At 42.9% G+C, this 14,601-nt stretch overlaps 1 protein-coding gene across 2 annotated transcripts in view; it reads left to right on the top strand.

The window, feature by feature from the left end:
- The window catches only part of LOC106610191 (rho GTPase-activating protein 10), a 70,224-nt gene that overhangs the window by 43,762 nt on the left and 11,861 nt on the right, over positions 1 to 14,601 (top strand). The window contains exons 17-20 of one of the 2 annotated variants that reach the window (XR_014393075.1): positions 1,423 to 1,528; positions 3,244 to 3,403; positions 7,554 to 7,742; positions 10,608 to 10,764. Coding sequence is in view for 1 of the 2 variants with exons in the window: in XM_045722755.2 (XP_045578711.1) it covers positions 1,423 to 1,528; positions 3,244 to 3,403; positions 7,554 to 7,683; positions 10,608 to 10,764 (553 nt within the window). In the remaining variant the exon portion in view is untranslated. The remainder of the gene's footprint in view (positions 1 to 1,422; positions 1,529 to 3,243; positions 3,404 to 7,553; positions 7,743 to 10,607; positions 10,765 to 14,601) is intronic. The other variant, XM_045722755.2, reaches the window with a different exon arrangement.

Below are 14,601 nucleotides of genomic sequence, written 5' to 3'. Positions count from 1 at the left end.
ACCCGTTGTAGCCTACACTAGCTGATTTAATCCAATGTAAACGGCAGCCATTGTTTTATTGTATGGTAGCTTGTACTGGGCTAAACAGTGACTGACTGTTTTGTGCCATCATTCTGTTACCAAACTTTTCATCTGCGCTGTTCTTCAACTACATGTATATTTGTAACCTTTTCGGTGAACAATTTCCAAAGTTGTCCTTGTGCATTGAGTTGTGTGGTACTTTGTTTAACTTAGCAATCATCGGTTTTTGTTTGGCATATATTTTTAAAGTGAATAAAATGGTAGTCTCCACATTCTGTTGCCGTGGAATTGCCTTACTGTAACTACACCAATATTGACTAAAGCTACTGACAAATTTTAAACGGACGACCCTGTGTCTCCAGTGAATGGAGTTGGTGGTTCCACATCTCCTACTGTGACCGCTCCTTCCAGGGTGAGATCTGACTTCACCAGAGCGCTTGCTGCTCAATCCAAAATGTCTATGGTTGGATTACCACGGGGAAATCCAAGTCCTTCTCGTTCTATGCTGTACAGTTTCTCCGTTGTGGAGTCTTGCCACCTAAGGATAGTACAGCACTGTAAAAACAAGTGTTTTTGGTGGATTCCAATTGTATTTATTTATTTTTTTGCCAGGGAGTCAGGCTAGGACAGTCTCTTTCGCAGATGAGCCCTGCATACACATCAATCAACAACAATGACACTATACATATACACCCATTACACTAAATGAAAAGCGCAAACAAAACATGAAAAGCAAAGCACAATCGCATGAAACGCATTCTTCATTTAAAAAGCCTTCTAACGTCCATCTGAATTGCCCTGAAGGCACCAACTCCACCAGCTTTAAGGAGTTTTGCATATCATTCCACATGCGGCGCAAAAAAACTACAAGCGGAGCTTCCTGACTCTGTGGAGATTGAAGGGATCTCCAGGGTTAGCCATCCCGGAGTCTAGTAACTTATACGTCTAAAGGTTAACAGTGAGGTGTGGTGGGAGTTTATGCAAGAGGGCTTTATAGACGAGTGCAATGTACTGTGATAAACTGCGTCCAATGGCTTCAATACAGTGGCAGCCGCATTCATAGACGGTAGTCAATAACCAGAATGAATGTCGACGTACTCGTTGGTTTTCTGCTATTAAACAAAAGGCAGGACCTGCTCCCATAGAAGCCTTTTAATTCTCAATTCCTTAACTAACTCAACATACTTTTAGAATAATAGCTTTTTGTCAATCCAGTTGCGCAGATATTTATAAGCCAATTTAGGTTCAACAAATGATTTCTGCAGAGCAATAAAGGTGACGCCTACAGCATGGTGCTGGCAACACCAGGGTTGTGGGTTTGAGTCCCGCATGGTCCACATAGAATGATGGCACATCTGTAAGCAACTGTCAAATAACCTTGTTTGTCCTGTTTTTAAACAGAGGGTGGTAGTCCAGAGTCTCGTAGCCAAGCCATCCACTGCCTGGTCCACAAGCTGCCTGAGATGAACCGCCTGGTCCTGGGGCTACTGATGAAACACCTGGCTACGTGAGTTAGCATCCTTACACTCGTCCTCGGTCTCATACTCTTTCTCCACTATCCTTGTTCCATTCCTCCCCCCCCCCCATCTTTCTCTCTCCTGTCTCTTCTGTCTCTTCCCATCAATCTTTCCTTTCTCACATCTTCTGTTCCAACTAAGTGCAGGCAGAGAACTCCCCACCCTGTCTTAAAACAGCCCAGCACCCTCCACAGTAGTAGTCAGAAGTTTGAACTGCTTCACCAGTTCTCTATGCCTGTAATGAAATGGACTGCTCCCTCCATTTCCCACCCGCTCCTCTGGGTTTACCCCTCTCTCCAAACTGGACCATTAGCTTACACAACTCGCCCTTTCAGAGATTAGATAGGATCTGAGATTTCAAAATAATCTTTGCTAACATTACAAGGTTTTACCTCAGCAACTCGCTTTTTATTTTTTACGACAAACTAAATAGTAGCAAATTGAAGATAAGTACATAATCCTCGTTCCCTGAGGCAATCAAAGTCTGGAGGATCTTATTTCTTAGAACCTGCCCCAGGGTTCTCAGAGTAGAAGTAAAAAGGCATTGAAGTGCAGCAATTGAAATTGAATTTGGATTATCCAGCATGAAATTCTTCCGACTGGGTTTTTATTTTTTTAAATTGGCTGTGTGTGTGGGGGGGGGGGGGTGTGTTTGACTGTATGTGTGAGCTTGTCCTGCAGGGAGAGAGGCAAAGCTGAAATTTCACACCGCTGTCTGAAATGGTTTGAGAGATGTGATAAAGGAAGGTTGTCACTAGGAGACATATTTAGGTCTGCAAAGGCTCCCTTTCATGCATTTCAAACATCACTCTGCTGAATGACAATTTGTCATTTTATACATTTTAAGGAGCATCTTTACCGGTCTAATATGACTTTGATTTTAATTTGTGTTTTAACTTTTTAGACTTTTCACTTGATTCGTCATAACTCAAAAGGATTGATTGAATTTGAGGTCTGTTTAAAAAAAAAATATTAAAATACAGCAACACCTCATGGCACAATGCCTCTCCCACATGTGACCTACTTGTTGTGTGTATGTACTGACATGTATGTGGAATTGATAGTGTGCGCACACTACATGTTGTTGTTTTTAAATGTATGTAAATTGTAGTCTTGTCTAATGTCATTTTCGTTGTGTGCAGGAACCCAGTAAGACTAGCTTTGGCAATTGTCTTAAGGCTAATGGGAATCCCAAAAAATCTCATCTCTGCAGTTTTTGCCAACTCTTCAGTCATTCTAAAGTCAAGATAAAATTCCTCCCATTGAAAAAAAAACAACCCAATTTAGCGTCCACTTACTGTGAATCGGCTGAAATGCAACTGAAAAAGTTCAGAGTTTGAAGTGAGGAAAAGTTTTAGGAGAGAAGGTCAGTCTATGGAGTGGTGATGAACTGGGTAATGTCAGTCAGAACTCTAGCTAACACCTATGAGGCCAAGCCAGAGATGCTGTTCTAGACACCTCTGACTGACATAACGAGGTGGTAGCAACACCTTCCTTCGTTGGCAAACTGTCAGACGTTAGTAAGCCGTCAGACGTGGAGTAATCAGATCTTCAAAAGCGAATTCGAATTTTCTAGCCAAATTCTTTACAGTATACAGGCCTACTAAAGTGTATGTATCCCCTTTTGTAAAACATTTTAAACATCAGGGAAAAGCACTCTAAATCAATTGTCTGAATTGTTATCATCCCTGGTCTCCCCATGCAGTGTGGCGGCCCACAGTAAGTTGAACCTGATGACGGTGGCCAACCTGGGTGTGGTGTTTGGTCCCACCCTGATGAGGCCCCAGGAGGATACTGTGGCTGCCATCATGGACCTCAAGTTCCAGAACATTGTGGTGGAGATCCTCATCGAGCAACACGAGAAGGTAACCGCTGGGTTGTTCTCTTGAACGAAACAGGCGTCCGAACGCACTCCTGAGCAGTGGTGTAAAGTACTTAAGTGGTTCTTCGGGGTATCTGTACTTTACTATTTATATTTTTGACAACTTTTACTTTAATACATTCCTTAAGAAAATAATGTACTTTTTACTCCATACATTTTCCCTGACACCCAAAAGTACTGGTTACATTTTGAAAGCTTAGCAGTACAGAAAAATGGTCCAATTCACGCACTTATCAAGAGAACATCTTTAGGTCATCCATACTGCCTCTGATCTGGCGGACTCACTAAACACATGTTTCATTTGTAAATTATGTCTGTTGGAGTGTGCTCCTGGCTATCCATCATTTGAAAAAAGAAAATGATGCTGTCTGATTTGCTTGATATAAGGAATTTGAATACTAAAGTTACTTTTTATACTTTAGTATATTTACAACCAAATACTTTTAGACTTTTACTGAAGTATTTTACAGGGTGACTTTTACTTGAGTCATTTTTAAGGTATTGTTGCTTTTACTCAAGTATGACAATTGGGTACTTTTTCCACCACTGCTCCTGAGCTTGTCCCCCTGACCACAGTAACATCTATAGACCCATCCTCTGATATTGTTCCTCAAAGCTACAACCAGAGGAAAGCTTGTCTAAAACCCACCGCTAAACGCACTGCTGAGACTTTTCTCCAGTGCTGGCAATGGGATTTTAAGGACATTGCTTTCAGTGACATTTTAGGATATATATATATTTGGGATATTCTTCTGATTTTGAGTACAGTAAAACTTATTGAAATCCCTGTTTGTCTTGGGCTAGGGCTCTTAAGACAAATGAAACTGTAAAGCAGCTTATTGATAAGAAGCATTAGTTTTTATCTATGTGTTTTACATAATGTAGAGATGATCACTTTGAGCTGACTACAGTACCTGGCTGACATCATTCCATCTGCCCAGCAGTTGACTTACAAAGCAGGTATTCTCACTTTGCCCCTTTTTGTGCTTCAAAACGATATCCAGTATGTCATGGTACTCTTGATGACATCTACAAGGGTACATGCAAGATCCATTGCCTAACCTACAGGGTTTAAGTCCCATTTTGAGCCATGCTATGACAGAACTGTAATCTGCTTTTAATGTAAATAGTCATCTGCCTACATCTATAGAGGGGCTCAATTCCCAGAGCCAAAACAAAGGGTTGAGATTAGTATTAGAGGTCGACCGATTATGATATTTCAACGCCGATACTGATTTAATTGGCTTTTTTTGTAATGACAATTACAACAATACTGAATGAACAATTTTAACTTAATATAATACATCAATGAAACCAATTTAGCCTCAAATAAATGAAACCTATTCAATTTGGTTAAAATAATGCAAAAACAAAGTGTTGGAGAAGAAAGTAAAAGTGCAATATGTGCCATGTAAGAAAGCTAACGTGTAAGTTCCTTGCTCAGAACATGAGAACATATGAAAGCTGGTGGTTCCTTTTAACATGAATCTTCAATATTCCTAGGTAAGACGTTTTAGGTTGTAGTTATTGGAATATTTCTCTCTACGATTTATATTTCATATACCTTTGACTACTGGATGATCTTATAGGCACTTTAGTATTGCCAGTGTAACAGTATAGCTTCCGTCCCTCTCCTCGCTCCTACCTGGGCTCGAACCAGGAACACATCGACAACAGCCACCCTCAAAGCAGCGTTACCCATGCAGAGCAAGGGGAACAACTACTCCAAGTCTCAGAGCGAGTGACGTTTGAAACGCTATTAGCGCGCACCCCGCTAACTAGCTAGCCATTTCACATCGGTTACACCAGCCTCATCTTGGGAGTTGATGGGCTTGAAGTCATAAACAGCACAATGCTTGAAGCATTGCGAAGAGCTGCTGGCAAATGCACGAAAGTGCTGTTTGAATGAATGCTTACGCGCCTGCTGGTGCCTACCATCAGTCAGACTGCTCTATCAAATCAAAGAATTAAGTCTAACATAACACACAGAAATACGAGCCTTTGGTCATTAAAATGGTCGACTCCGGAAACTATTATTTAGAAAACAAAACTTTTATTCTTTCAGTGAAATACGGAACCGTTCCGTATTTTATCTAACGGGTGGCATCCCTAAGTCTAAATATTGCTGTTACATTGTACAACCTTCAATGTTATGTCATAATTAATTACGGCCTTTGTTAGGAATAAATGGACTTCACACAGTTCGCAATGAGCCAGGCGGCCAAAACTGCTGCATATACCCTGACTGCTTGCACGGAACACAAGAGAAGTGTCACAATTTCCCTAGTTATAGGAAATTCATGTTAGCAGGCAGTATTAACTAAATATGCAGGTTTAAAAATATACTTGTGTATTGATTTTAAAGAAAGGCATTGATGTTTATGGTTAGGTACATTGGTGCAACGATAGTGCTTTTTTTCGCAAATGCGCTTGTTAAATCATCACCCGTTTGTCGAAATAGGCTGTGATTCAATGAGAAATTAACAGGCACCGCATCGATTATATGCAACGCAGGACACGCTAGATGAACTAGTAATATCATCAACCATGTGTAGTTAACTAGTGACTGATTTGTTTTTTTTATAAGATAAGTTTAATGCTAGCTAGCAACTTGCCTTGGCTTCTTGCTGCCCTCGCGTAACAGGTAGTCAGCCTGCCACGCAGGCTCCTCGTGGAGTGCAATGTAAGGCAGATGGTTAGAGCGTTGGACTAGTAACCGGAAGGTTGCAAAAACGAATCCCCGAGCTGACAAGGTAAAAATCTGTCATTCTGCCCCTGAACAAGGCAGTTAACCCACCGTTCCTAGGCCGTCATTGAAAATAAGAATGTGTTCTTAACTGACTTGCCTAGTTAAATAAAGGTGTAAAAAAAAATCGGCAGATCGGTGTCCAAAAATACAGATTGTTATTGAAATCTGCTTTAATTAATCGGCCATTACGATTATTCGGTCGACCTCTAATTAGTATGTGATCTGTGCTAAATATTCGGGCCAGCTATAACATGCCAAGAGTACCCCTAAACTCTGAAACATGAATTGACCATGGATTGCTCGTCAATTTTGAGCTCCTCTAGTTCTAATTGTCCAAATAATAGAAAGCGCTCAACCTTCAACCACCAAGCAATTAAAGTTTTGGTGAGGAGACACTTCCATATAAATAATGTTCTAGAACTTCACCATACACACCACAAGGTGATGGAAGACATGGTGTCAGAGCCAGAATGTAATACCATTGGAAGCTTTAAGAAAAGTAAAGTGCTGAGCTGCGAAACGAGAGGTGAGGGAGTTTTGCAGACAGACATTAGCTTTCCTCTCAGGCCCAGCACCTCCCTCCCCTTCTCTCTCTCCCTCCCCCTCTCTCCTTCTCGCCAGACTGATACCCCCAGATGCTAGCAGACAGTGTTTTACATTCACATCCATCTGCAGAGATGGGCGGGGGAGAGATTGCTGAAACTCTGCTGCTCTCAACCATATCAGATTTCTCTCACTGTATCGTCCTTTTTCTTTTTTCTCTCCCAACTTTCTTTTACTTTTACCTCGCTCTCTTCCCTCCCTCTGATCCTCTCTGCCTAATGTCTTTCAACTCCACATCCTGAAGTTAGTCTGTATGTAAACGCATCCTATGTAAACACGCTGTACAGTGAGCCTCCTCCAGACCTACTGCGCGTCAGTGGGTCAGCAGCGCCTAGCCACCTCTGGCCCCTGTTCATTAGGCACTAAACGGAGCTGAAACAGAGTTTGTCCAATGAAAAGGGTCATTTTTCAAAATGTTTTCTGTTGGGTGCCCTAATAAACACGATGCTGCTTTCAGCAGATTCCTTATTCCCTAGACTGGATTTGGTCTTAGTGTTTCGGGGTCTAACTTTATATTAACCCTGATGTAAGTTGCAAAGGAAGATCCAATGTGTTTTACAAGTGAGCAAAGAGCATCTCAACTGTCCCTAGAGATACCATGCTGCTGGGCTAAAGTGCTTTGCTATCTGACTTGCGTCAAAGATGTGAGCTCTTCAAAACACACGTTTTACTAAGGTCAGCCGAGGACATGCCTCGGCTCAATATGCGCCATCTTTGCTTTGAGGGAGTAGTAATTTCCCCCACCACTCACACACACACACGCTTACTCTTCTTGTTTCAGATCTTTGGAGATGTCCCAGGCGCGTCTTCCCCAGGGCTCTCTGCCCCCACCAGGCAGTCCAAGAAACTGTCGGTTCGACAGAACCGACCCCTTGCCGTCTATAACCCAAAGACAGTGGACCTGCAGACAGGTAAGAGACAGAACCAACCCCTGGCCATCTATAACCACAGACAGTGGACCTGCAGACAGGTAAGAGACAGTCCTAATGTTACATCCTTAGCCAGGCTTACTGAAAGGTTGGGTTGGAATGAGGGACCCCTACTCTCATGACAAGTATGTGACTCAACGATCCCAGTAAAGGTTCCCGTACTATATAAAGCAGTCATGAAGCTAGTGTTGCGCCTTTGTAAACCTGCACAATAGCTTTATAGATCATCACTTATATAAAAGGGACAGCTGTACCACTACTGTACCAGGCCTCTCCTCCCACACTGCTCTACCAGGAGAGCCTGGTGATTTGACCTGCTGCCCTACTGTAAATCCCAGATCCCCAGCCCCATCAGATCCTCCTCCTGGAACATGACCTAAAGGAGGCCTAATCTGCTTATCAGACTGACTCCCCTCACTTCATTCATATTGCTCCAGGCTTTTACCATTGGGGTATTTTAATATCTGGGATGAAAAATATGTAGTCCTCTCTTTAACCATATTGTGTTCTGAATCTGTGGATGATGTTTTTAAAGTGAGATGTCTAACTACCTGGCGGAGAACGTTTTAATTTGTAAATGTATGTGTGGGCAAATATACCCGGTAGGTATGGATGACCACGTTGAAGGCTGCGGCCGCACCTAGATTTTGTATCCATGGAAAAATAATTTGCCAAGGGCTTTTTTTCTATGGGGCTGATAATGGTTGAAGGACAAGGGAGAGAACTGAGGGCATCAATAGATTTGTCTATTTTTACATATGCTGCTCGTGTGTTAAAAGATGAAATGAGTTAAACATTTGAGGAACTACAATGGACAATGAGGAAGATGTTTCTCATCCATTTTCACCCGTCTTTGTGTGGCCGTAACTTCAGCCCCTTGAAAGGGAAGTGTGTTAACACATTTGCAATGGGGCAACTGTCCAACAGGTATTGGATTTCCGAGGACACTGCAGTTTGGAGGGCCAGGAATATCATATTTTCCTGGATCAAATCATTCGCGATCAAGTTTTGTTTTATACCTTACTCTATTTTCTCTCTGATGGGAAATCTTACATTTTGCCAAAACTCAGGTGAAGCGGAACAAATACTTTAACAATATGTTGACACGTTATTAAAAGATATGACTGCCAGGGTTTGGAAGAAAATCCGGTCTCATTTGCAGGCGAATGAACCAGGTGCTTTGATATTTTTATGGGCCTGTTCAATCCTGCTTTTAGCATTAGCCAGAGTTGTATTCGTTAGTCATCAAATGGAAGACTACTTGAACTTGTCCAATACGAAACGCTTGCTTGCGCTTTCTGTATAAATAAAGTTTTTGTGCAGTAGCTAGGTTTCCATCCAATTGGCGACAGATTTTCATGCGAATATTGTCAAATCTGTAAAATGATATGCACATTTTCCCACCAGACATGTTTCTATCAAACTGACTCATTGTGCAGAAAATGCTGTGTGGATGACGTAGTGCACATTAAAAAAAATACATTTGCGGTTAAATTCCCATGTAACCAAAGAAAATGGTTTCCATTGAATTTTCAACTCTACTGATGGTTTTGTCACACAAACTGTTATGTTTTATATAGCAAATTTTCCTATTCTGGTATTATGTACGCTCTAGCCAACAGCTCACAGTGCAGATAGGCTACCTAAAAGAGATTTATTATGGATAAGAACAAAATAATTTCTAATTTGTCTTAACAGCATTGATCATCTTTGATGGTTATTATATCAATATTTGCGCATAAAGGCGTTTCCACCTCCCATTTCTTGCATAAGTCATCTTACCCACACAAAAATATGTGGGTAATAATATTAAAAGGTCGAATAAACAAATTGTCTGCCAGCATTTTATACAATTGTACCAGCATTTCCTGTTTCCATCAACCCGGTTGTGATTATTTTTTTGTGTAAGGTAATTTAATCCGCATAATGGCCCAGGCATTGTGTACAAAGCAGATGTTACATTTTACAAGAAGTCTCTGGTTTTGATTATTTTCTATTTGGGCTGTGTTTTCTAGTAAAAGTAATGAAGTAATTCTGAATAGCTCATTTGGATCGTGTAAACATGGAACATGAGTTTTGTTTTGACTGCAATATCCTCTTGATAGATGCTTCTTCTTAACTCTATACAGCTGAAGGTAGTGAAGGTTTTTAATAATGGTAGAAAACTGGATTAACTGATTCCAGAAGCTCTAAAACCCAGACAGTCATCCATCTTGTGCTCAGTGCAACCTACAAAGCAACAGTTGCTTTTCTCCGACAGCGAAACGGCTTCTTGTAGTTGTGTAGATTTTGTTTCGATACAATCGAGGCTAATATCATATAATCATTATATATATGGCTTTTTCATATAATCAGTGTCATCTGATCTATAAGACCTACTGTATACGGGCCGAAAAGCTACAGTATTTTATGAACGCCCCTTTTATGATCATGATTGTCTTCGACAGAATCTGCAAACACTTTCTCCCACAGTGCAGCACAGCACTGTCAGCCATTAGCTTTTAGTGCAGTCCAGGGGGACTCTGCCTGAACATCACTCATTTAATATAGACTCCCATAATCCAGAATGGCTGCCCTGTTGCTTTGATCGGTGTGGTGGGAAAGGAAACTACACGCTTCCAAATTTAAACAAGCAACTTCCTTTAACTTTTCATTGCTGCTTAGGATCGTCTGTCCCTCAGTTTTAAAAACCGGAACTAAGAGTTGTACTAGACAGTGAACTTGGCCTGGAACCTCGTCGCGTCCCTTAGTCATGGTGATCTCCTGGTTGTCCACTGCCCCATTCAGCTGCTGTCACAGGGTCATCCACAGAGCCGCGTTTAGCCTTGCTCCCCTAAATAAAGGACAAAGACGTTCTCGTCCAACAATTTGCTCTCAACGACTAACAGCCTTACTTCTCGTCTCAGTGTCACCGACGTCACCTGATGTCGGTTCCAACTCGGATGAGGCGTCGCTAGGCAGCAACGAGTCGGTGTCGTCCCAGTCGACTGCCTCGGGGACGCCTCCGGAGAAGGCCAACCATGCTCCCCTTCTCGCCAGCCTCACCACAGGAGACAGCCCAGGGTAAGTGGGTCTACATGGAGAAATGCCTGCTTATTTATTTTAATTTTTTTCCATCTTTATTTAACCAGGACAAGTTCTCATTTGCAACTGCGACCTGGCAACGCATAGCAATTCGACACATACAACAACAGTTACACATGGAATAAACGAAACATACAGTAGAAAGAAAGCAAAGTCTATATACAGTGAGTGCAAATGAGGTAAGTTAAGGCAATAAATAGGCCATGGTGGCGAAGTAATTACAATATAGCAATTAAACATTGGAACGGTAGATGTGCAAGTAGAGATACTGGGGTGCAAAGGAGCAAGATAAATACACTATGGGGATGAGGTAGATGGGCTATGTGCAGTGATCTGTGAGCTGCTCTGACAGCTGGTGCTTAAAGTTAATGAGGGAGATATGAGTCTCCAGCTTCAGTGATTTTTGCAGTTCGTTCCAGTCATTGGAAGCAGAGAACTGGAAGGAAAGGCGACCAAAGGAGGAATTGGCTTTCGGGGTGACCAGTGAGATGTACCTGCTGGAGCGCGTGCTGCTATGGTGACCAGTGAGCTGATATAAGGCGGGGCTTTACCTAGCAGAGACTTGTAGATAATCTGTAGCCAGTGGGTTTGGCGACGAGTATGAAGCGAGGGCCAACCAACGAGAGCGTACAGGTCGCAGTGGTGGGTATTGTATGGGGCTTTGGTGACAAAACGGATGGCACTGGGATAGACTGCATCCAATTTGAGTAGAGTGTTGGAGGCTTTTTTTTATAGATGACATCGCCGAAGTCTAGGATCGGTAGGATGGTCAGTTTTACGAGGGTATGTTTGGCAGCATGAGTGAAGGATGCTTTGTTGCGATATAGGAAGCCGATTCTAGATTTAATTTTGTATTGGAGATGCTTAATGTGAGTCTGGAAGGAGAGTTTATAGTCTAACCAGACACCTAGGTAGTTGTCCACGTATTCTAAGTCAGAGCTGTCCAGAGTAGTGATGCTGGATGGGTGGGCAGGTGCGGGCATTGATTGATTGAATAGCATGCATTTAAGAGCAGTTGGAGGCCACGGAAGGAGAGTTGTATGGCATTGAAGCTCATCTGGAGGTTAGTTAAGTGTCCAAAGAGGGCTCAGAAGTATACAGAATGGTGTCGACTGCGTAGAGGTGGATCAGAGAATCATCAGCAGCAAGAGCAACATCACTGATGTATACAGAGAAGAGTCGGCCCGAGAATTGAACCTTGTGGCACCTCCAGAGACTGCCAAAGTCCGGACAACAGGCCCTCTGATTTGACACACTGAACTCTATCAGAGAAGTAGTTGGTAAACCAGGCGATGCAATCATTTGAGAAACCAAGGCTGTCGAGTCTGCCAATAAGAATGTGGTGATTGACAGTCGAAAGCCTTGGCCAGGTCGATGAATACGGCTGCACAGTAATGTCTCTTATCGATGGCGGTTATGTTTAGGACCTTGAGCGTGGCTGAGGTGCACCCATGACCGGCTCTGAAACCAGATTGCATAGCGGAGAAGGTACGGTGGGATTTGAAATGGTCGGTAACCTGTTTGTTAACTTGGCTTTCGAAGACCTTAGAAAGACAGGGTAGGATAGATATAGGTCTGTAGCAGTTTGGGTCTAGCGTGTCACCCCCTTTGAAGAGGGGGATGACCGCGGCAGCTTTCCAATCTATGGGAATCTCAGACGATACGAAAGAGGTTGAACAGGCTAGTAATAGGGGTTGCAACAATTTCGGCAGATCATTTTAGAAGGTCCAGGTTGTCTTGCCCGGCTGATTTGTAGGGTCCAGATTTTGCCGCTCTTTCAGAACATCAGCTATCTGGATTTGGGTGAAGGAGAAATGGTGGGGGCTTTGGCGGGTTGCTGTGGAGGGTGCTGGGCAGTTGACCAGGGTAGCCAGGTGGAAAGGTTAACCTCAGCATCAGTCTTTTCAGATATTCTGGTAACTTCAGTTGCAAGTAATGTATCATGATTGGTGGTGTCACTATAGGAACAGCCATCATTTACATCGCTCCATGGCTAAAGAGAAGCCTACTATTTTACCCCCCCCCCCCCCCCACTACCATCCACATTAAGATCTGTAGCCATCTGACTTCACCCTCTCAAACTCAGTCTGGAAGAGATGACATGTTGCAGTGGGATTGAACGTTTTCTCTACTCACACCACTTAGTCACTGATAGGGACATTTTGGTGTTGCTGGCTCTATTCATACAGCAAACCATCATATCTCTTTAATTGAAACTCTATCTCTGTCACTGAGAAACTCTTTGAACTGAATATATCGCTAGTGTCATAAACTGCCCAAGAAAATATGCGTTTTTTATTTTTTAAATGTGGCACAGAAAATAAATTGATGCCCACTTCCTCCTCTGTCTACCCCTTCCCAGTCTCCACGTACATATGTCTCTATCCAACCCTTCTCTGTGAAGTCCTTGGTTACTTTTAGTTGTCTCCAGCCCACAGCTTGCCTTGAATGCTGATGCGAGAGCTAATAATAATATTGGGTTAGACTGCAGATGTTGGGCTGCTCTTTCTCTGCAGTGTCTCACGTCTGCAGATTCACCTTGTGAAAAACTTTTTCTGACTCCCTCTACCCCTCGCCCACTTTCCCTCCTTCCCTCTCTCTGAGATGCTCAGAGTGCAATGAGTTCTTCTCACAAGACACACGAGCTGTAAAACAACAAAATTAGCACATAACTGAGGAGAAAAATATGATTTCTCTTTGGTTTTCAAAGTGTGTCTCTCTCACACTCTGTGTGTGTCGCACCTCTAGCCTTGGCTCCAAATCGCCATGGTAGACAGACGGAGCTACAGTGGGTTACATAACCAAGACTCGTTTTTTTCCATGTTTTCCCACTTCGTGGCTTCGCCTCTCCTCCAGTGGAACGGAAGGAGTGACCGGGAGGGGGTCGTGAATATTGCCATTATTTGTTTGGGAGACAGGTGGCGGTGCGTCAGCCGTGTAAATAGTATTGACTTTGGGAGATATTCTAGTTCACTCTTATAGCTCAGCTCTGACCTTTATGAAGACTGCCGTGTGTGCGAGAGCATGGCAGGGAGCACCTTTCTGGCAGAGGCCACGGCACCGTCACTCTCCACCAAAAAAGGCGTGGGAGTTTGAATGAGTGTGTACAGTAGGTAGCCTGTTTTCAGATCGATTTGTGATGCCTTGGCAATTCCTGTTTAGCTTGACAGTGACATTGACCATAGGAGTTGCCAAAACAGCACAAACAGATCTGGGACCAGGCTAGAATAACTCTACTTAATCAGCCTCAACACTGGAACCTGAAGTCACTGATGTGGTGCTTACTGCTCAATACCTGGAATTGTACCTAATTAGTACACCTGTTAAGCTTTTACCTGGAAAAAATGACATTATACACAAGTTCAACTAAGTCTCTACATCAGACAATATTTTCTGTAGAGTGATTTATCATCTCTGCCAACTTCAGTGTCTCAGCTCATTCCCCCCCCCCCCCCCCCCCCCCCCCCCAAAATTCACTATCTGGATCTCTCTGTGGCAGTCATTTCTAGACCTGGAGAGTGACTGTAATTCTGCCTCTTCTCCTCTTCCTCCCCATCCCTCTCTTGGCGGACAGCTGTGGATCATAGAACGGTTTCCTGCCCACCCAGATTGAAGGCAGTTTGTTGGTGCTTACCAGCTCAAATCAAATGTATTTGTCACATACGCGTGTTTAGCAGATGTTATTGTGGGTGTAGCGAAATGCTTGTGCTTCTAGCTCTGAGAGTGCAGTAATATCTAACAGTTTCACAACATATACACATACATCTAAGTAAGGAATGGTTCAAGAATATATACATATGTCAGTGGCAGCATTGG

Source organism: Salmo salar, chromosome 08 (genome assembly GCF_965601325.2).
Source record: "Salmo salar chromosome 08, fSalSal1, whole genome shotgun sequence".
NCBI lineage: Eukaryota > Metazoa > Chordata > Actinopteri > Salmoniformes > Salmonidae > Salmo > Salmo salar.
This window is presented reverse-complemented; position numbering and strand designations above follow the sequence as displayed.